The sequence below is a fragment of the Panulirus ornatus genome, chromosome 73, assembly GCF_036320965.1.
Source record: "Panulirus ornatus isolate Po-2019 chromosome 73, ASM3632096v1, whole genome shotgun sequence".
Lineage (NCBI taxonomy): Eukaryota > Metazoa > Arthropoda > Malacostraca > Decapoda > Palinuridae > Panulirus > Panulirus ornatus.
In genome coordinates this window covers 8,982,642-9,008,694 of record NC_092296.1, presented here as the reverse complement: position 1 = coordinate 9,008,694, position 26,053 = coordinate 8,982,642, and the positions used below count along the sequence as shown (strand labels likewise).

General features: G+C 31.6%; 2 protein-coding genes across 4 annotated transcripts in view; one reads left to right on the top strand and one right to left on the bottom strand.

The window, feature by feature from the left end:
- The window catches only part of LOC139748353 (beta-galactosidase-like), a 29,456-nt gene extending 24,258 nt beyond the window's left edge, over positions 1-5,198 (bottom strand). Inside the window, exons 1-6 of one of the 3 annotated variants that reach the window (XM_071661433.1) lie at positions 5,142-5,198; positions 3,565-3,664; positions 2,828-3,000; positions 2,024-2,174; positions 1,278-1,341; positions 1,028-1,122 (exon numbers count right to left, since the gene is read on the bottom strand). In XM_071661433.1, coding sequence (XP_071517534.1) covers positions 1,028-1,122; positions 1,278-1,341; positions 2,024-2,174; positions 2,828-3,000; positions 3,565-3,645 — 564 coding nt within the window. In that variant the 5' untranslated portion in view covers positions 3,646-3,664; positions 5,142-5,198. Of the gene's footprint in view, positions 1-1,027; positions 1,123-1,277; positions 1,342-2,023; positions 2,175-2,827; positions 3,001-3,564; positions 3,665-4,042; positions 4,183-4,484; positions 4,597-5,141 lie in introns of those variants that run through there. The other 2 variants (XM_071661432.1, XM_071661431.1) reach the window with 2 other exon arrangements.
- Positions 5,199-5,681: 483 nt separating this feature from the next.
- LOC139748352 (uncharacterized) lies at positions 5,682-11,311 on the top strand. Its single transcript, XM_071661430.1, has 2 exons — positions 5,682-5,729; positions 8,002-11,311. Exon 2 carries the CDS (start codon positions 8,892-8,894, stop codon positions 10,956-10,958), a length of 2,067 nt encoding a protein of 688 aa, XP_071517531.1. The 5' UTR covers positions 5,682-5,729; positions 8,002-8,891; the 3' UTR covers positions 10,959-11,311.
- Positions 11,312-26,053: the final 14,742 nt, after the last annotated feature.

Here is a 26,053-nt window from a genome sequence, read left to right as displayed (position 1 = left end):
CCTCAACACAACATGCTCATGGAATCAACTAAACATCTAATCCATAATGGAAACTCTACACTCCATTGTTAACTAGGTCTACCTCTAAGAAACTAAGAACCTAGTTAACAATGGAGTGCAGAGTTTATACCCAAGATTCCTTTCTTCTAAACAGTTTCTTTGATTACACAAATACATCCATCCCTATTTTCTCACTCAGGTTGGTTCTACCTCTACATACCTGACAGAGTTAATTCAAAAGAAATCCAACCTATTAACCTGAAATAATACCAGGAAGTTTGACAGGGAATATTGGGTTTTGACCATTGGGGAACAAAAAGGAAGATTCTCTGTGCTTTTCTTAGCATTTATACAATCAATTGACCGTTAAGAATGCAATATCATTTCAGAGAATAATTCTAAATCTCTGGACGGTACTATGCAAAAAGATGCTGAGCAAAAACTGAATCAATGTACAAATATATAGTATTCACGATACAGTCATGGTGAAAGAAATTTTTTTCGCTTCCAACTTGATTTTACGTTTTGATTTCCAGCATTACGCTATATGGCTGTTTTTTCAGCAAAAGTACATTCTTATTTTACTGGTTTACTTCATCTTTTTTCTGTTCTACATATTTTATGCTATCATTTAGATAAATTAGAATTCTTTTAAAAGAAAATTCAATCAAGTTAGTTCATCCCTAAAAAAGTTTGGAAAAGAGGGATTAAGTGAACAACTGCAGAAATAAGAAAACAGTTATTTGTATCAAAGCAAAAATAATGCCTTTTCGTAACCCAAGTTTAGGTTTACATTAACTAATAGTACATCCCAAATAGCATTAATGGCACTACTTAAGAGGGGAATTGAAAGTTTTTAATAATATCCCTCTAGAAGCTTTAAGCCTGCACTTCTATTAGAAGCACAGAAATGACAGACTCTTTTAGTGCAAGAACTTCTTCAATGAGATTGTATTCCTTTTTGTTCACTGACAATAATACAGCTCAGTAACATTCTATAGCAATCACACAGAACCTCACAGCTTACCTGTACCATGATAATGGGTCCACCATTTTCATAAAGAAGTGGCTTAATCTTTGGTAGCAAAACAGCAAACCATTCATCCACATATGTAAGATAAGCTGTAAAAGAAAGTCGATTATCATCTTTAAGCAATAAATCACATTTACATCTCATAATATACTAATATGTAGCAAATTCTACTATTGATCATAAGTTTGCTTGTATAGGTACAAACAACAGTACACATGTTCATGTTCAAACAAATATTACTCACAAGGATCAGAACTTCTGAGTCGCATATCTTGGTTTTTGTGCAACAACCAGTATGGCAAACCTCCCTGTGGAAAGAAATTCAAAAATTTAACAGTTTTCCTTTTATCTTTACATATGTAGGAGGAAGTGGTAGAATCATATGGCATCAGTGAATCAACTAACAGTGATCACAGACTCTGCAGTATGCTATGACATTAATGTACACAAAATATATTAATGATATACCAAATACATTGTTAATAAAACTTTCATTCGTACATATTCACCATTTCCCACATTAGCGAGGTAGTGTTAAGAACAGAAGACTGATCCTAAGAGGGAAAATCCTCATTTGGCCCCCTTCTCTGTTCCTTCTTTTGGAAAAATAAAAACTGAAAGGGAGGATTTCCAGCCCCCCGCTCCCTCCCCTTTTAGTAGCCTTTTACGATACTTAAGGAATATGTGGGAAGTATTCTTTCTCCCCTATCCCCAGGGATATGCTGATAATACTACAACAATGAAAATTAGTTCACTATGGTAAAAAAAAATAATAATTCAGGGGAATCACATGAGTATATAATGAAGAGTAAGTTACAATAATCATTAAAAGGCTCCTACAGATAAAATTTCAATTTTAGTGCAGCATTTTTTAGCTTTTGTGACTGACTACCTCAACTGAAAATAGTCGTAATTTTTCATTTTGATCAAAATTCACTTTTATGTTACTGCAGTTACACTGACACAACCTTTTTGATGAATCAAACTCACCATATCCCGTTCAGCATCAATAAAAGGACCAAGTCGCAAAATGACAACTAGGTCCTCCTCCTGAGCTGTCTTCAAGAAGGTCTCCAGGTCAAGAATGTCATTGAAATCATACATCCCAGGCTCAGGCTCATGGCTTGACCATTCCACATAGCTGAGAATATAAGATATAAATCATCATGATTACCATCTCCATAAAATATATCGGCATAAATAGGTCACATAAAGTATTTCCTAGCTGAATAATGCTAGTTATTATTGTGAAGCAATATTAGCAACAAAATTAATATGAAATGGCATAATGGATGAATAGGTGTAAAAAGAAAATGTCAATTATAATATTTCTGTATACCCTTGAAAGATGATACTGGTGATCATGAAAGTAAGTTGATATTCATGATTGTTCATGAACAAAATACAACAAATATTTCAGAGAATTTGTTAACATGACATTAACAATAACATATAATATCTGTTCTCAGTTTTGTATGTAGTGCTTATCCACCAGATCTTAAATCTCAACTTGATGGATACTATATTACCTAAATACTATAAACATATAGAAATAAAAAATTTGCTGTTCACAGGATGCACAGCATTTGGAACCAAATGCACACCAACTGGAAGATATATCAAATAAGCAATGTGGATCATTTACTGCAAAATTGATTTGTCAAGATAAAGCTGAATAATAAGTTATACATTATACATGACAACTAAAGCCTGTGCAAAACGAGGCTGTTGTTCATTTTTTCCTAAAGGTGCCTCATAAAGGCAGGATAAACTTTAGTTATATAAAAAGGTTACGTTTGGAGAGCATTGAATCCAGCCATACGCATCTTCTTGAGACGGTCTCTCCAATCTGATGGTATAACACGAAAATAGTGGATGGATCCTGATATGTAACGGAAGGGTTGGCCATCTTTCAGGAACTGGTTATTGTTGTAGTCAATCACAAAGCTCTTGTTTGAAGATCTTTCCTGTTTACAATATGCCACAATCAGTACAGATGAATTAAGATACTCAACAATAATTCATGTATATTTTTTCACATCACCTTGTCTTTCCTCCAATACCAGAAAAGTGACTTAATAAAATTCACAAAAATGGTTGTAATTTAGACTAGTCAGTACATGTAGGCTTCATCATGCAGTTTATGAAAATTGTCATAAATTGTATTTCATAATGTAAGTTACTGTATATAAAATTATCGAAGGAAGCAAGAAAATAGTAACATCTGAAAAATGGAGAAACATTATGGAGTACTGAGTATAGATCTCATCAAAGTTGATAAGAAAGATGGATTTCATTGTGTAACAGAGAAACTTACTACTGCATATTTATCAATTTAATATATTCCTTATGCACCCAAAAACTGTTCAATATTGGTATGAGTTATGACATAAACTTTAGCCTAATCACAGATACAAATCAATCAACTGAGACAAGCCTTTTGAAGCATAATAAGTGATAAGATATATTTCAAATCTTCCTTATTTTTCATAAAAGCAGTAGGGATGACTTCCTAAACAAGGACATCTTACCTGTACATTTGATCTTCCAAACGCCAACAGAGCCAACAGATAGAATATACAAAGTATACTCGTATTAGTTATCCCTCTCATGTTCTCGATGGCTGGTTTTCTGTAATTCAAAAGCATAATAGAGCATGTACATAGCATTGATTGTAAACATTGTACCCTCTGCACTACAGAACTTGACACAATCAATGTTAAAAGGTAACAAATCAAGTATTTCGTGAAGATATGATTATAAAACTTCTATAGCCTCATAAATATGTTCATTTACAACGGCAGCAATCAAATCCCAAACTTGCCAAGGTTCTGACATCAAAAATCCTCTTGGAAATTAAAGTTATATATATACATAGAACTTGCATTATAACTAAATATCTTTTGTTATATATATTTCTGAACCCAAATGTATCAATCTACCCTTTAGGCAGAAATAGATGGAAGTGAAAAGATTAAAGTAATGATTTCAAAATGGACGGATCTTTACCTCTGTCAAGTGTAAGGTATGAGTTACCCCCTACGACTGAGTGGGCGAGCGGGACAGGCAGAAGGTACATCCTATTGAACCCATATGTCTGTTCCCAGATTATCAGTTTTGATGTAGACTTCCTGATACTGCCAGAAGTCCAGTATCTTCCAAACGCATACTGTAACTAGTTTTACCTTTGGACTCTTAAGGGTCGTAGGTGGATGGACGTCAGAATGATTTATGGAGAGATTCACCAAAGTTAGACTTTCAGGGAAGGATTTGAGTATATATAAGAGGGTGGCAGAGTTTGTTGCATAGGGTCAGAAATTAGTCATATAGAAGTTACTAGCATGTTGCAGGCAGCTATAGCTTGCATCCTTGTCTCGTGCCAGTCTGCAAAATGCAGGCATGTATTAATTTATCACCAGTTTCCACCATATCATTAATATATCACACATACCTTTAGAAAAGTAGGAGGGACGTTTGCATATGCTCTGCAACATGCAAGAAACTGGTATGCAGAACCTCACAGGAAAATTGCAGGTTGGTATGTAAAGATACTGTAACTTTAACTGTTTCTTTTTTTTTTATGATGTGGACAATTGCATAACAGAGAGGTTTCATTACATGAATGATTAAATGGATGGTGGTGTTCAAGAGTAATGGTCTTTGTGATGTAAATACTCTTGTGAAAAAGTACTTGAGTTGGCAACAGTCTGAAGATAATAGATAAGCAATAGATAAGGGAGTGACCACAATGTTACTTCGAAATTATTTTTGGGGGTGGGAGAATATTGAGCAAATACACTCTGATAGAGCATATAACCATACACTCTTTAAAAGAAATATGATAATCTAGTTTAACCTGATTCATTTGAGAAAATGTATCACAACATGAACAAAATGTGACATTAAAGTGTAACATGAGACATACATCTTTCCTCTCCCACAGTTAATCACTATGAGACGTCTGATAAAAAGTAAGTTAATGTTTTCTCCGATAACGTGAGAAAGAAAAAAGGTTAATATGATTAATTTGACTAAAACTAAAATATCACTTGTACTGTATGGGTAAAGTTTTACATACGTGAGGCTCTAACACTTAAACTCTCTATACCTGAAAAGATTTTCCTATTTGGCATGGCTGGTGGGCAACGGCCACAAGAAAAAGTTAAGAGTGAAGGATAAAGAGCCACGTGAGCCCCATGTTCTTGAAGGATATGTTTGAAATGGAATTCTGAGAACTTTACTGTCACGTGAAATATCTTCCGCCATTAACTGGTGGAATTATGGACAGTATTCTAAATGTTTTGGGTTAAGGTATATTATTTACTGTGAGATTAGTTTAGGATTTACAAGGCATTGCATTAATTTGCATGAAAATAGTTGAGACTGAGGTAGATTAATTAAACTCGAGGATATTTGATGTTCGTATCCCTTAACGGGTCAGGGTGTGTTTACATATACAGGGTGAATCAAAAGTCCGGATCCTCTGAAGGCATTTACTATACTTTTGATTAAATATGAAAATTTCATATTGTATTGCTTGATATTGAAAACATATACCTTGACATATGTATGCATGTTTATATTGTGTAACGTAGACATTGATTAAACTAAAGGTAGATAATTATGCCTGGTGAGCTCAAAACTTTTTACACACCTTGTTTATTCAAGTTGACATATTGTACTACGTATGGTTGAGGTATGATACATGTCATTGTTTTAAAGGTTTAATGTTAATTAGACGTACCTAATCACTTAATTCAACAAAATACTTGTCTTGAGGTGGGTCACGTTACGATCATTATATTCTAAGCTGTGAGAATGCTATCGGTGAAGCTTTTACTTTGAGACATCCTGTTACTCTAGATATTTCCTGTTTGATACTAAGACGTGAAAATAAAGTTTGTGGAGCATATTTACTGTCAAACTTTGCCCACAAATTAAGGCAGAGCTTGTAGTTCCTTACGATTTATACTTTAGCAGGTAAAGAGTGTAAGTGTTGCAATCAGGATATTCATCCTTGACGTAAGAAAAGTTTATCCTATGTCAACTGAACTACAGAAACCTTAAATTTGGTGAAGATTTCTCCCTAAAATGTAGGATTTATGTATAGGTAAATTAGGAGAGTGATTGGGGTAAATGTTAGGTAAAAGTCTAGTTTGGTTCAGCATCGATATTGACTTTAGATATTAAGACCTTTTTGAGAAGATTGAACTTTTTGTTGGACAGTATCTGTCTTGTATCACTTTGATCAGGCATAGATACCATACACAAGGTTTGGAGGTATTAACGATTTCTACAGTATCGTGAGAATCCTTTTTTGTCAATCTATCTTTTTGAAAGTTTACCATGCAGATCAAGTGATGAGTGCTTTCCAGCCAACTTTGGAACAATGCTATTTTGGTTTCCTGTCTTTACTTCTTAACATTCCAGTGACGTTGTCTTCTTCAACCTCACCCATTCTTTTTTTATTATCTTTATGTGATATAATAAATTTTGTTTTTTCACTTCTGCTGTGCATCCCTTCCCTTCCCTCCTCCAGTGTAATGAATATTTATCCCCAGCTCTAAAAAACTTTCATCCCCTTTCCACACCACCCTTTCAATAAAGAGATAAAAAAAACCATGGTGACATCACACATCCTTGCCACACATGGTGACATCACACATCTGCATTGTTCGTGAACCACTAACCCTCCTCTCTTCTTATTATTATTAGTATTATTTATTTATTGTCTTTTGTTATCATTTGATATTCATAATTGTGATGCATACATAGTATTGCAAATAGATGGAGATCACTTTGTTCATTGACTTTCATCAGGTTACACCCTGACCTAGCGAAAATGCATTCGAGCTTACCTGTAAGGGCAGGTCAGATGCATCAAACTGTATACTTCAGGCATTTATTCTCCAGTATCCAAAGAATTAAATGACTTAATAACCATAACTATAGTTTGAATTTTGCATGACTTCTGCCATTTATGAAAAGATGCTATTTAGATCTTTGTCTGGCTCATAACTTCAAGATTTGGTGGGACATGTAAAAGGAAGGTCAGCCACGTCAAACTATATGCTGTTTTTATTCAGTTGTTTCCCTAAATATAAAGATTTGAGTGGTGTGATGTTCATAACTCCAGGTTAGTTTTTCCTGGAAAGGTTTATTTTTAAGCTTAACATGGCTCAGAACTTGAAGAAATCCCATTTATGGCCATGGAACTTATTGCAGATAATATATATTCTGATTTCCAAATATATGATTCCATTGTTATTTAATTCCAAATTACTGTTTTGCAAAAGTGCAGGGACACAAGTGTTCCATTCAGTATCTCACTTATTATTATTTTGTTATTATTATTATAATCATCATTATTATTTATTTTTTCTTCATACATATTCACCATTTCCCACGCTAGCAAGGTAGCGTAAGAACTAAGGACTGAGCCTAAGAGGGAAAAGCCTCTATTGGCCCCCTTCTCTTTTATTATTATTATGAATATCATTATTATTATGAGTTGTAGTGGTACACCTATCCCTGGGGATAGAGGAGAAAGAATACTTCCCACGTATTCCCTGCGTGTCGTAGAAGGCGACTAAAAGGGAAGGGAGCGGGGGCTGGAAATCCTCCCCTCTGTTTTTTTTTTTTAATTTTCCAAAAGAGGGGACAGAGAAGGGGGCCAGGTGAGGATATTCCCTCAAAGGTCCAGTCCTCTGTTCTTAACACTACCTTGCTAATGTGGGAGATGGCGAATAGTATGAAAGAAGAAAAGTGGTAGTAGAATTGTAATTTTTCATTGCTATGATTAGTAGTACTATTATGATGTTATCTTTATTATGAATATTATTATTATTATTATTATTATGAGTTGTAGTAGAAGTAATGTTATGTAAGTTTTTAATCTTAGCATTTTAAATCTTACATATTTATATTTGGAATTCATGTGATGCATTTTGCAAACTTTTTCATTACAGGTGTGGTATGAAGACAAGATTATTCCAATTATTCTAGACTGGTTGGTTGACCCTGAGAGCTAAGGATCTACTCTAATGCAGTCTGTTAGAATTTGAAGATTATTAGATTTAAAGATCTTCACAGCCTTATATCATAAATTGAGGGTCCTGAGAGCTAAGGATCTTTTCCACAGCCTTTTAATAAACTTTTAAGACCCCAAGAGATAATAAGTGATGTCCACAGCTGTAAATTAAATGTTGAGGACCTAAGGGGTAAGGATTTTGATGCATGGAGTAAGGAGTTTTCTCTGCAGCCCTCTTCTAGGTACGAAGAATGCTTGAGCTTAGAACCTTCACAGCCTCTTTTGACATTTAGAATCCTGAGATTAGGATCTTCACAACCTCTCTGTACATGAGAATCCCTTGTATGACCATGTGTTAGATACTGAGGATCCTAAAACATGAGGACCTTGAGAGTTTAGGATCTTTTCCTGAATCCTCTGTTAAACAAGAATAGTCCTGAGAGCTAAGATTCTGAACAGCTCTTTGTTGGACTTGAGGATCTTGGAAGCTAAGAATACTCTCCTCAGCTCTATTAAATGATGAGTGTCCTAGAAGCTTAGGATCTTCACTCTCATGTTTTGGTGAATGGTGAAGACTGGAATGACAAAAATCTTCTTGTTTTATAATATTGGTATCAATATTTTTAGTTTCTGTTGAAAGTGGCTTTCAGTAAATGCACAACATTGCATTGTTGCTTAGTAAATCCATGACAAGAAGATTATGATCTCATTTTCTCTGAGCTTAAAGACTTGAAATTTATGATACTTCAGAAATCACAAATGAATTTGTTGCAAGCACTATTAAGTATCTTGTTTTCACCATCATTTCTTGCATGAAAAACAGAAAAAATGGAGCTTAGTACTTCAGAATTGATACTAAGAACCTTACCAGAAAACATGAAGGAGAATGGATCCAAGCTGATAAAGGAAACGAGAGTATCTGAGGAAGAACAACTAAATCGTCAGAGTTGTAAATACAGAAGATATCGTGTTGAGTCTGTTCAGGAGGCTCTTAGTGAAGAACAAGTAAAGAAGAATAAAATTAAGACAGAAAAGTCAGCTTCTCCAATTTCTGTAGCAAAATTGGTAATGGAAGTTTGGTCACCACAAATGCGTCATCATGCTGAAAAAATAATCCTGAAGAAAGCAGTAGAAGAAAAGTTCCTTAGAGATGATGATCTCAAATGGGTACATGTGCTAAAGAAACCCGAAGAAGAAGTTTGTGACAAAGGATGGTTTATAGATGATGTAGATGATATCATAATTGAGTTATTGTGGAACAGGTTCAACATAAAAGAACATTTTCAGCAGACTAGTTGTCGTCGCATGTGGATCCAAAGGAGTTATGATCGACTGAAAGAGTTTATGCCAAATCTTCCAGCTGAAATTATTGAGCGCCATGATCTAAGCAAGTTTGCCTTTAGCCAAGCCATCGGGTACACACTGAAATGGGTACACAGTATACACCATGAGATATGGAAGGCTGCTTGTGATCTTCACCTACACTATGAACCTCATCATACTCAAATGTGGAGCAACTTGTATACACCTGAGGAGAAGGAAAAGAAATTAAAGTGCTGGGTGCATGATACTTGTGATTTCCATAAAGGGTTTCCATATGGGCTTGACATAGCAAACTTTGATTTCACTTCAGAGGATTTCCCTGAACCTTTCTTACTTGAGAGTTTCCTTGATATGGTGGCTGTTGAATGGGAGAGGAAGAAAGGAAAACACATGGACATTAGCTTAAGGGAACTTGTTTATATGGAGGACAAGTTTTTAAGTAGATATAGCAAAAAGCAGCATCAGATGATAAGCAACTTAATGGTACAGATTATTTCATCTGATGATTCTCTGAAGTATGTGTCCTTAACAGAAAGAGAAAAAATGCTTATGAGTACTGTACCTCAGTGTAAGCATGCACTTTTTGTGTGTCAGGCTGAAATTCAGAAAAAATATGAAGAGAACAGATTAATTAAGTTGCCCCAAAAGGCAAAACAGGAGAATGAAGAGATTCCTGATTGTGATGGTGTGCTAACAGAAGCAGCTATCAAGAGAGCGCATAACACTGCATTCCTGATTATGATTGCTAGAGCTATTATAGAAATGTGGAATGATGACTTAAGAAAGAAAGCACAGCTCCTCATCCTTAACAAAGCCATTGAAGAGAAATTCATCAGTGACAACCATTTAAAGTGGGTTTTAGTTTTTGATAAGTCAAGTAAAGATGGGGAAATGCAACCTCAATGTGAATCAACAGACATGCCGTTAAATGATGATGCTTTACTTAGTCTACTGTGGGTGGACTTCAACATTCGTGAGCATTTTTCAAAAGTGCACACTCATCGCCAGTGGTTAAAGCATAGCTACTCACGCCTTGCCCGCTTCATGCCTGAATTACCAGAAGAAGTAATAGAACGCCATGACCTGTCTAAGTTTGCCTTATCACAAATCATTGGTTACACTCTAAAATGGGTTCATGGCATAAACCACTCGATTTGGCGTAAGTCTTGTGATCTTCATCTTCATAATGAACCACACCACACACAAATGTGGTCAAACAAGCACACACCTGATGTTAAACAGGCCTGCTTGAAATCTTGGCTATGTATGGAAACAGATGGATCAAATTATGGTGTGGAAATGAAAGCTCTTGACTTGACTTCAGAAAATATGGCTAAGGTATTCCTTTTGGAAAGTTTGCTTGACATGGTTGCTGTAGAATGGGAGAGGAAAAAGGATAAGAAACCTGACCTGACATATACAGAGTTAATAGATATGGAAGATAGATATCTTGCTCGATATACTGAAGTTGATAAAGCAATTCTTTCAGATATAATGAATGTCATCAGAAGTGCTGATAATGAAAATTTTAAAGCTGAAATAGCAACTCCTTGTACCAGTGAGCATGTATAATATATTTTATGATTTTCATGTGATCATGGAACAGTTCTCACTTGATTTCCCAGTAGTTTTCAATGATATTGATGGATGTTTGTACCTGACGGATATCAACAAGGAAGATATTGGAAATATTACATGGTGGGTAATAGTTTTGTGATGTACTTTTGATCTGGTATGTTTTATGATTTCAAGATTTGAGAATGTATAGTTTTTAAGAATATATGTAAATTGAATGGTGTGCATATCAGAAATGCATATTAAAAGTTTTTTTGATTAGATCTGTCATTTGTGCAAGACAATACAAAAGATTGTGGTATTGAGGATGATATCAGAAATATTGTGAGGAAAAAAGAATTGTTAATGATCTGAATACTGAATGTGTATTATTAACAAACAGGAGAGTGATATTGCCAGTAAGAGGTAAAGGCTCTTGCATGTGTAACGTTTTCTGCAATTAAAAAAGATGATGTTTGTCATTACTACGGAAGCATCCAAGATCATAAGAAAAACGGAATGGGTTATGGAGGGTAAATTGGGTCCTGTAATGAGAAAAGTAGTAGACTGAGAGATGAAATGTCTTCAATTCAGGCAGAACTAGTTGCTATTAGTAAGGTTCAAAAGGTGAGAAAGAGATTAACTCAGAGAATTAATATATTGGCTGTTAGTACCTAAGAGAGTTAATATATTGGCTGTAAGTGACTAAGTTTGTTCTTCTTAAACTTAGAGGAGAGGATAATAGGATGAGGTTGTAAAAACAAAGGAAATTAGATGTAGTTTTTTTGGGGGTTTATAAAGTAAGAGAAGGCACATTATACTCCACTGGGTGCCTTCACCTGCTGGATGTAGAAGTGTGTTAGCAGATACTGTATGACTAAAGATGAGTGTGAGAGGAATGGGGAAGAGGACAGGTAAAATGAAATTATCGAAAGGAATTTTCAAGAGAGGGAGCTGTTGAAAAGAGAATCTATGAAAGTAAACCTCAAGAGTATCAATTTTTATTTATTGTTAGTATTATGTAGCCCTAGGACCCCTTTTGTGCAGCTCCAAGGCTGCATAACAATATTTACCAAGGAGAGAATGGAATCTTTTGTGTGAGTTCTTTGACAAGATTGTATGTCAGTGATACAGGTTTGCCAAAGGTTACTTCTTTCATGGCATGACCAGTAAAGCTAAGTGGTATACTGAAATTTACAGATGTGTTGGCTCTCTTACATAAGGAAATAAATAGGGGTAAAGATATTACTTTGGCTAGATTAGTAATAGGTTACAAAAGTGGATGGGAATGTGTAATAAGATGAAAGGATGATAAGGAAGATGTGTCTAATGGAAGAAAAGGGTGCACTTGGGCATTATGTTCTAAGTTATAACACATTGTTTAAATTTTGAAAAAAATCACTATGATCAGTAATGTTTTTTATCAAAACAATGAAATTCATTAACTCGGAAAATAATATGAATGGAATATTGTATTTTAATAGCTGTAGGTGTGAGGCCAATTATTATTGGTACTGTTGTAATACAGGCTCCTCATTGTACTGTGGATGGGACCCCTTTCTCTTGAAAATAAACGAATTTGAATTAGAAACCATCCTGCAACTTTTTAAGGTTATGGATGCTGTCCACAACATCATTACTCTTTCTGAAGGTAGCACTCTGGCAGCGGTTGAGTATAAATATCGGGGTAGAACTCTGGCAGCGGTTGGGTATGAATATCATATCCAAAGTTCCTTTCGCACAGATCCCAGCATCATGTTTCAGAGGAGCCATTTCTAAGTGGGTTCGAGTTACCATTGGTGTCCCGCATGGCTCCACCTTCTGACCGCCGCTGTTTTTGATCCGTTTAGATGACTGCAGAAGGAGCAAATTCATGTATGGATGTGTTTAATGATGATGTGGGAAGTAAGGATGATGGGATGCCATCATTCTATAAGGGGGCTTGGACAAGCTCCAGAAATGATCTCACCCATGGTCCGATGAAATTCAAAGTAATGAACAGGTAAGGAGAGAACAGACTTGAGTTAAGCATCTCTCCAATGAGTCCCCATATGTATTATACTAAGATTCTGTCCACCATGTTAATATCATAAGCCATGTTTAGATTCATGGGAAGAATTTGCGTTTAAACTGCGCTGTGCATTGTAACACTATGCAAAGCAGGGTTTTGGTGTACCAGGGAGAACGGATAGACAACGCATGCTTAGTCATGTCCCTGTATGTGTAAGTGATAGCATCTGGCGAGGGCGAAGTGCCAGCACCAGAATCTCTTGCACCATGGTATATCGATGCCCCAGACTTGCTCGCTGGTGTTTGGTTGTGTCTTTGTGCGTAAAACCTGGTCGTACGATGTTTTATTTCTCCTTGTTTCCTTGTCTTTGGCAAGAAAACTGATGAACTGGCGAGTGACCGACCTACAGACTGACGGAGTTATAAACTAACCCACCAACATTTCATTTCGGCTTTGTATATGTGCTGGGCACAGAAATGTTTTGATGGCGAATACCAAGTTTAAACTCATGTTGTTACAGTTGGGCAGGAGCAGTGTGTGTATAACTTAACCAACCCCGTTTTTAGGCGGTGTTCCTCTTTGTGTTATTGTCAGTTTGCATTTCATACGATGATAGAAGTGTAAAAATGTTTCATGTTTTCAGCGGACTGGGCTGCATCTAGAGAACATTGTTTCACTAACAGATGGAATTAACAATGTAATTGTTTCGTCTGCTTCAGCGTTGGCTCGGTAAAGTGAAACATTTCTCTGTCTTTCGTTCTGTTTATTCATGAGTATTCCCAGAGACTTTAGATAACAGGATTGCATAAAAGGTTCAGTAGAGAATACACCGGTTTGGTAATTATAATTTGTTCTCTTTGAGAACAAGAAAAATCCAAAACATTCCCTCAGGCACAGAGGGAAATGAAAAAGGAATTAACTCGCAATTTTTTTTTTAGGAGGGAAGCACGAAATGTTGCACTCATCAAGTCAGTGTCAGCATATGATCAGGGTAATGACTCATTGGTACAACTGCTCAGGTTAAACAATTGTTACCAGACGATTTAGAAATATGCAAGATTTAATAATGTTTCTAATGGGGGGAGGGGGGAAAATTTATTTGACAAAAGTTTACTCTTGTCTTATGGCGAACGCTACATTATGCGTATTTTGTTCAAGTGGAAATGTCTCACTCTTGAGGAAAATGCCAAAAGCATTTCTGACATAATATACGAGAGCCATGTAAGAAAACGAGAAAGTATTCTTCCAAGAAGAACCATGCATGGAAGAAACTGCAAAGGTATTTGAAAGAAAACCTGATGTTTAGATGATCAGTCCCAGATGAATTCAGAGGAGCTAATTATTGAATATGCTTAGTGGTAGAGAAATGTAGTATGGGGTGGTCGCTCACACGCTAGTCGTGCCTTTGGGCAAAATTCTCTCTTGAAAACAGTTCCAGATGATCCCATGTAATGTGGGTGGCGACAAATTATTGTTCTTTTTGCTAGATAGGAAGTGAGGGTCTCGCGCTGGCTCTACCTACCTCTTTACATAACGTAGATTTCTCTCTCTCTCTCTCTCTCTCTCTCTCTCTCTCTCTCTCTCTCTCTCTCTCTCTCTCTCTCTCTCTCTCATATATATATATATATATATATATATATATATATATATATATATATATATAGTATGGGTAAGGCTAACGTAAACTACGGCATTTGATTTTTATTGATTTTTATAATGCTATGGAAATAGCATTCCAGTGCATTAGAACATCCAGATGATCGAAATGAACATGGTTAAGCAGTGGTACTCAAACGCGCAGACGAGAGAACGAATTGATATGTCGAGGTCATGAGCCGTGCAGTGTTTATCAGCTAGGCCACACATGCCATCGTGGTTTGCGTGTCTGTGTATTGAGCACATGCTGCTCAGTAAGCATGCAATGCCCCAAGTCATATACTGTTTTAACTGACTACATAACACAGCTCACACATTCCAGACCTTTATATACGTTGCATTTTTATATGTTATACATCGCCCATATTTCTACCCAAAATACGTATTTTATATGACATGTACGCTAAATGCAACACCCCAGACTACACATATATACTCCTTACAGCACAATTTTTGCCCAACAAGTAGCACATATCACATCTCCATTCACATACGAGAATAAGATATTGGGAACCATGAGTGTGAATCGCCTTCCCCTACCCATCCTCTCCTTTCACCCACATGTGCACAGATTAGCACACGTAAGTCAACGTACGCCCCACCATATAAATGCTGCATCACATCATAAAATGTTCGAAATATGTGCATTTCCACATATGTGGTGCTTCACGACATGTAAGGAATTCCACCTACTGCCCTTTAGCTTCATGGACTGTATCCACCACACACCAGGTAGGCAACGTGAGACGTCGAGTCAGACTCGAGCATAACAAAGCCATCAGCCTTGGGCTGCGGGGAAGCCTAGTAAGAGTTCCTCCTCCTGGGTTGATGGTACGACAGCTGGTCGCTTACAGTTCACTCTCGTTCCCCCATGGCGTCCCACAGGACACACTGGTAGGAACTTGAGTTTCACCATCCTTCTGAAGTAATGTCTTGATGGATACACCTGCTCGATTACGGAAATAACCGTCCAACACGTCAACATGAAGCAGGCCAAGACTGTATTGATTTGCATGTTTCGTTACCCGCCGTGTCTCACCCTCTGCAGCTCCCTCTCAGGTTGTTCAGGTCACCAGACTGGTCGATGTCACTCAAGAGGTTAGAGTCTGATTTCATTATATTATTACATAACAGCTAGAGTCAAAGTATGCAGATCAGATAAGTCTATCTATCCCAGATCCTACTACATGTAGAGATGAATACCAGTTAGGTCAAGAATATATATTTTCTTTCTTTTTTTTTAAACTTCGCCATTTCCCGCGTTAGCGAGGTAGCGTTAAAGCGTTAAGAACAGAGGACTGGGCCTTTGTGGGATATCCTCACCTGGCCCCCCTCTGTTCCTCCTTTTGGAAAATTAAAAAAAAAAAAAAAACGAGAGGGGAGGATTTCCAGCCCCCCGCTCCCTCCCCTTTTAGTCGCCTTCTACGACACGCAGGGAATACGTGGGAAGTATTCTTAATCCCCTGTCCCCAGGGATAAAGAATATATATATATATATATATATATATATATATATATATATATATATATATATATATATATATATATATACGAAAACATAGGGTTACAATTGTTGCAAAGGATTATATATGTGAAGCTGCACCAAATTCTCAGGGAGGTGATATAAACTTAACCCAGTGTATTTAAACTTATAAGGGTATCTATGGTGAGGCGGGGAAATTGAGAAGTCTGTTGTTATTGTATGATATAGTGAGGAAGGAGGCAAAGTCACTCAAGAATAATAGTAACCGGTTGTGTGCTAGGCCATCATGAGTTCTGGAAATCCCATACGAATATCTATGAGCCAATATGGAACGCCTTGTGTATAATTGACCCTGTGCTGGGTATAGTTTTACATTTGAAGGCTCCAGTCAAGGACGAAAGTCCACATCAATGCCAGGCATTAACTGAAACGTAGAGAGGATCATGAAAGGGAAAAAAAAAGAAGAGACAATGGAAAGTATTTACGAATTTACGAGGAAGTGACGACCGCACTGTAATTCTAGAAATTCTTAAGCAGTAAACACGAGAGTAGTGTAAAGACATCCACTGATACGTGAACACAGACGTAACGAGTTAGGGTGAAGGCAATGATAACCCAGATGTACCCAACCCGGAAGCCAGGCGGGATGACCCAAGCGTCGGAAAGGGAGTAGGAAGTTAATGAACGTCCCTCAGCTTCTTGGGTCATGGGGAAGGGAGTAGGAAGTTAATGAACGTCCCTCAGCTTCATCAGAGAAGTGTTGCATGATGACCCACACGTAATCATAGTCGTCTCCGACGACACCACCAGTGTGCTCAGTTAGGGGAATGTCGTCCACCTCTCCGTGAAAGGTCAGACATCCTGGATGTGGCCTATGGGTAAACCCTACCTTACCACAAATTTACATTGGAGGACAAGTTTCTTATATCTTTACTACGCGAGAATCCGTACCCACAGCAGCCTTCAGTAAAAACCATAGATTCTTAAGAATTAGTTAGGAATGTAAGGGAATATGGGAGAGGGTGAAAGTGTATGTGGGAGACAGGAAATGGTGGTATCAATGTGTGGCCTCGAAGATTATGTGGCAGTGAGCGTCAGGTTTGTGTGATATCACCGTGGTTCATAATATTCTTTTCCCCTCGTGGATGGAGCAATATGTAGGAGAACGTGCTGGGGGAGGGGAATGGTTTAGTTAAAAGAAATAAGTCGTGGCGTGTGCACGAAGCCTGCACGATGAAGTTTTTGTTTCAACGCTACGCAGGGCTGTGGAACCCCAAGTGAATGTTAGGATAGGACGGATATATGAGTAGCTGAGATAGCTGCCTGATTTGTAGGGTACAGTTGCAATCAGGAAAGCAATAGTTAAAATGAAGATGTAAGTAGAGTATGTGGTGTAGATATGTCATAAGAAAGACGCACAGATAAAAAGTCTTTCATGTAGAGCGTGAAGTACATATGATCAAGTAGGTGTAACTCTCAACGAAGGAAACAAGGAAATCAAATATATATATATATATATATATATATATATATATATATATATATATATATATATATATATATATATATCCCTGGGGATAAGGGAGAAAATACTTCCCACGTATTCCCTGCGTGTCGCAGAAGGCGACTAAAAGGGGAGGAAGCGGGGGGGCTGCAAATCCTCCCCTGTCATTTTTAATTTTCCGAAAGAAGGAACAGAGAAGGGGGCCAAGTGAGGATTTCCTTCAAAGGCTCGGTCCTCTATTCTTAATGCTACCTCAATAACGTGGGAAATGGCGAATAGTATGAAATATAGCAGGAATGTTGGCTGAACCTCTGCTTAATTGGTCACCTATGTAAAGTAATTGGTCGCCTATATACGGTGAAATGAAATTTATATTCATGTCACCTTTGCCTTGCTTTCCAGACACAAGGACATTCAGAAGCATGGACATACAAACACAGAAGCATGGATATACTTGCAACCTTGGATATACAACAATCGAAGGCTAGGATATGCACATACACACACACTCAAACACGTGCTTGACCATACATACGAAAATAATCACAGCTTCAGATCAGACACAGTAAGCTCCACACACTATTTTTTTCCCTTCTTTACAGCCTGTTGGCTTGCCAATGTAAAACCTCCTTCACTATTATTCAATAACTACGGGAGTCTTTTCAACCGTGGGCATATTACAATTCCACTACATTCTACGACCTAACTATCATGAGTACCACCAGAATATATATCTATCCCGCATCAAGGATTGGGTTCGTGTAGCTCAGAATTGTAATGAGGTTCAGTATTTACCAGGAAAAATAGATAGAGGTGCCATCTCCTCCAATGCTCACCCTGTTAAGGTGTCTTTGCCTCTGCTAACATGATTCTGGAATAACGTAGGCAGTGCAATTCCTCTCACTGGTCAGGACTTCCCTAATTTATTTCCTTATATCCTACACGACAATGTCCTCTGCATCTGTATTGGGAGCTACCTCATACCTTACAGACTTGAGTTTCAGAAGTCTACAGGAATTGTTCATCTTCATATTCTTCTTGTAGCTTTCCTGTTTTTTGTTGGAAGAGATTGAAATTGTGAATACATCTTAGGGTCAAAATTTCTATTTACTCATAGGTCATGTTCCTTCAAATTCCCGCTGCCACAAATGTAGCCAACTTAAAGCATTTCACCATTTAATGGAAGCATAAGCGAAGCCAGTTGAAACAGGTAATACCGTAAGGGAGTAACCTCACCCAATTGTGGATGGCTTCTCATTTCTCCGGAAAAAAGAAGTTTTGAACTGAAGTGAAGCCTCTCACAGACATACATGGCAGCTCTAGTGGCGCTATATAGGCTGCGGTAATCCTTGGCGCTCTCGCTTGTAATCTTAGAATTTAAGGTTAGTTCCTATGTTACCATGTACTAGATATTAAAAGACAATTTCAAAGGAAGGATCTTAAGTTCTGGGATGATTTCTAGGCAGTGCCGAAGATTCTTATTAAAGCTTTTTTGAATAGCTTTGTTTGCCTGCTTTTATCGTCTGTTGTGAGTACAAAAAACTGGATACATTTTATAGAAATCGTGAGGTTGGCTGGGTATAAAGTTTGAGAATGAGGTACCATAAAATTCCGAGTCACGCCCAGTGCGTGAGACTTGGCAATTAAGAGATCCACAGCCAAGTACAGGATGTGGAAGCAGACCGCAAGAGAGATTGGCTAGGTGTATTGAGAGACTCGATAAAAGCAAAGGACACACATCAGAAGAATAGCTTGGATTAGATACAGTGAGAAGCATTTTTGTTTATGGAAGTTATGTGAGTGAAGACACTGATGTTACTTGATGATTCTCCTTGTTGAACGAAGTGAGAAGATAAACTGTAATTACAGAAATCCTATATTTCACTCCGTCACTCTAAACATGGGTTGACTGTGTTTGGTTGTGTTGCAAAGACTGAATGTAATCTAATTGATCCACTTCAGACTGGGAATGAAATGAAGTTAGAGTCCACTGGTCAGAGTGGAATGCAGGAACAGATCTTGGTAGTCAGGGTGTTTCAAAATCAAGTCTCCACAAAGGGCGGAGTGTGGGTGGATATGTGATGAGCATCCAGTGCGCTGACCTTCGTACACACACACACACACACACACATCCTTATACCTCCACGGACTCAACAATAATGCTAAAACTCTTTTCATGCAATGAAATTTCAAATCCATACAGGGTGAGCTATCTCCCTACTAGAGGCTTCATTATACGGTGGTGAGGGTGGCAAAACAAGAGATATAAAGGCCTGTAGTGCTGTAAGGTCTGTTGACGGGATCATATTGTTCACAGTATATATATATATATATATATATATATATATATATATATATATATATATATATATATATATATATATATATATATATATATATATATATATATATATATATATATATATATATATATATATATATATATATATATATATATATATATATATATATATATATATATATATATATATATATATATATATATATATATATATATATATATATATATATATATATATATATATATATATATATATATATATATATATATATATATATATATATATATATATATATATATATATATATATATATATATATATATATATATATATATATATATATATATATATATATATATATATATATATATATATATATATATATATATATATATATATATATATATATATATATATATATATATATATATATATATATATATATATATATATATATATATATATATATATATATATATATATATATATATATATATATATATATATATATATATATATATATATATATATATATATATATATATATATATATATATATATATATATATATATATATATATATATATATATATATATATATATATATATATATATATATATATATATATATATATATATATATATATATATATATATATATATATATATATATATATATATATATATATATATATATATATATATATATATATATATATATATATATATATATATATATATATATATATATATATATATATATATATATATATATATATATATATATATATATATATATATATATATATATATATATATATATATATATATATATATATATATATATATATATATATATATATATATATATATATATATATATATATATATATATATATATATATATATATATATATATATATATATATATATATATATATATATATATATATATATATATATATATATATATATATATATATATATATATATATATATATATATATATATATATATATATATATATATATATATATATATATATATATATATATATATATATATATATATATATATATATATATATATATATATATATATATATATATATATATATATATATATATATATATATATATATATATATATATATATATATATATATATATATATATATATATATATATATATATATATATATATATATATATATATATATATATATATATATATATATATATATATATATATATATATATATATATATATATATATATATATATATATATATATATATATATATATATATATATATATATATATATATATATATATATATATATATATATATATATATATATATATATATATATATATATATATATATATATATATATATATATATATATATATATATATATATATATATATATATATATATATATATATATATATATATATATATATATATATATATATATATATATATATATATATATATATATATATATATATATATATATATATATATATATATATATATATATATATATATATATATATATATATATATATATATATATATATATATATATATATATATATATATATATATATATATATATATATATATATATATATATATATATATATATATATATATATATATATATATATATATATATATATATATATATATATATATATATATATATATATATATATATATATATATATATATATATATATATATATATATATATATATATATATATATATATATATATATATATATATATATATATATATATATATATATATATATATATATATATATATATATATATATATATATATATATATATATATATATATATATATATATATATATATATATATATATATATATATATATATATATATATATATATATATATATATATATATATATATATATATATATATATATATATATATATATATATATATATATATATATATATATATATATATATATATATATATATATATATATATATATATATATATATATATATATATATATATATATATATATATATATATATATATATATATATATATATATATATATATATATATATATATATATATATATATATATATATATATATATATATATATATATATATATATATATATATATATATATATATATATATATATATATATATATATATATATATATATATATATATATATATATATATATATATATATATATATATATATATATATATATATATATATATATATATATATATATATATATATATATATATATATATATATATATATATATATATATATATATATATATATATATATATATATATATATATATATATATATATATATATATATATATATATATATATATATATATATATATATATATATATATATATATATATATATATATATATATATATATATATATATATATATATATATATATATATATATATATATATATATATATATATATATATATATATATATATATATATATATATATATATATATATATATATATATATATATATATATATATATATATATATATATATATATATATATATATATATATATATATATATATATATATATATATATATATATATATATATATATATATATATATATATATATATATATATATATATATATATATATATATATATATATATATATATATATATATATATATATATATATATATATATATATATATATATATATATATATATATATATATATATATATATATATATATATATATATATATATATATATATATATATATATATATATATATATATATATATATATATATATATATATATATATATATATATATATATATATATATATATATATATATATATATATATATATATATATATATATATATATATATATATATATATATATATATATATATATATATATATATATATATATATATATATATATATATATATATATATATATATATATATATATATATATATATATATATATATATATATATATATATATATATATATATATATATATATATATATATATATATATATATATATATATATATATATATATATATATATATATATATATATATATATATATATATATATATATATATATATATATATATATATATATATATATATATATATATATATATATATATATATATATATATATATATATATATATATATATATATATATATATATATATATATATATATATATATATATATATATATATATATATATATATATATATATATATATATATATATATATATATATATATATATATATATATATATATATATATATATATATATATATATATATATATATATATATATATATATATATATATATATATATATATATATATATATATATATATATATATATATATATATATATATATATATATATATATATATATATATATATATATATATATATATATATATATATATATATATATATATATATATATATATATATATATATATATATATATATATATATATATATATATATATATATATATATATATATATATATATATATATATATATATATATATATATATATATATATATATATATATATATATATATATATATATATATATATATATATATATATATATATATATATATATATATATATATATATATATATATATATATATATATATATATATATATATATATATATATATATATATATATATATATATATATATATATATATATATATATATATATATATATATATATATATATATATATATATATATATATATATATATATATATATATATATATATATATATATATATATATATATATATATATATATATATATATATATATATATATATATATATATATATATATATATATATATATATATATATATATATATATATATATATATATATATATATATATATATATATATATATATATATATATATATATATATATATATATATATATATATATATATATATATATATATATATATATATATATATATATATATATATATATATATATATATATATATATATATATATATATATATATATATATATATATATATATATATATATATATATATATATATATATATATATATATACACAACATGAGCGTGGCCACCACGATAAAGTAGCCCCATTCAGCGGCAAATTCGGGGGCGTGTGTATGAGCTTGGGTACATAAAGTAAGAATGACTAAAGACGGAACAAGACGAGAGTAAAGAAAAAAAAAAAACTGCCTGTAGCATAAACACCCATTTTTCACCACACACTTTTCGCCAATACACGTTACACTACACACAAGTATGGTACTTCAACTGCCTTTTCACGGATATTACGAACAAGTGGACTAAAGAACAGAATGAAAAAAAAAAATGCTATTATGTGTGTGTATTATGAGAGGTGTTAGGGAAGCCAAGACTCAACTCGTTGATTAAGGAAGTGGGCAGGCGGACCAGCTGGGCGCGAATGCTAGCCAGGCTTAGGACAAGGAGCAACTTGTTGACGCCACTACTGCGGTCGGCCCTTGACTTTCAATACTTGTGTAGATCGTATGGATTTCTATAATGTTCACATAGTAATGGAACAGCCTGAAATAACTGCACAATTCTTCTACGTGGCTCTTCAAAAAGGGCTAACTTTAGTTTTCTATTTTATGAGGGTAATAAAAGACGGTTTCAGAACAACAGCGTTTTACGACCGTCATTTCTAGATGGTGTTAACTTCTGCCCTCAACTCTTGAATACTGAGGGACATTGGCCAGAACAGCAGCGTCTTACAACTATCGCTGACCTGAAGTGATTACGGTGTCACCAGTAGTTTCGAAGAATTCCCACTGGTAAGTACTTAGGCCACAACAAACATGTTTGCACTGTAGGAAAAGAATTCACTGGAGGTGTTGATTATTTTGATACCCCCCTCCCCGACATAGAATATTAATGAACCAGAATAAACATTCGAGGAAAACAAGGAAGGAACAAGTAGGGCGGTACATGCAGGGGTAAAGGAACACATGTTTGGGTATGGTAAAGTGCGTTTAATGGTGAATTTCAGTCATAAAGAGATTGACTAGGGAGGCTATAGATTTGTTTACCGATGAGAGACGGTTAAGGGGTAACTTATCAAGATTTTAAGTTCTAAAATCAGTTTGTGGACGTCATCGGTGAACAGTTCTTCGAAATATGTAAAAACAGAGCAACCCACAAGCATATGAAATCAAGCAAGAAACTTGTCCGCAATGTAAAGAACTTTTAAAGTACAAGAATAGTGAATGAACAAAAGGAACTTAACGGTGAAATTGTGAATGTGGATCATACGGGTCTAAAAACTGTTTGATGATGTTCAATAGATCGGTCCCGTGCTTGCTAAATAGCACTGCCTGTACTGTGTACAAATACATACACATTCACGTGTTGCACCACACAAATGATGTTACACACACACACGATACATAATATGTATATGTTCACCACCCATACCACAGACACACATACGTATACTTCCAGGAAAAAGGAACACAGACTATGAAACAATCTTCTTATACGTGATCGATATAATAACTTTGCACACGCATGCATGACATCCCCTCAAGTTTATTTGAGGATAGACACCCAAGACTCAAGGCCATCCATACCCTGGGTAAGCAAGCAGGGTTGAGGGTGCAGCAGGGTGGTGGTTGGTGGAGAGGCATGAGTGAGGCTGGGCTGCACCCACCTCGCACCGGACATGTCACTGCTCGACACCGTCATCATGAGACCGGTTAGACAACCGCCTACTTTCTTTCTTTCTTTGCTTAAACTAATTCGCGTCACAACCTAACTCGCTGCGTGGGAGATCTCTCTGCGGTCAAGCCTTGTGGCTAAAGGGGAAGAAATGAAACTGCTCACGAAGTATTTAAAAGTGGGTTACTGCAGTGATGAAACATTTCTTAACGTGTAAAGTTATGTAATGTTGGAAGCGTTAAGAACAACAAAAATAAGGTCATACAACTACAAAGTTCATACCCATATGACTTGATTATCAAAGGAAATAGTTTGCATGTAT

Coding starts and splice junctions, on each gene's coding strand:
- LOC139748352 (XM_071661430.1), top strand. CDS start 8,892: ATGGAGCTTAGTACTTCAGAATTGATACTAAGAACCTTACCAGAAAAC.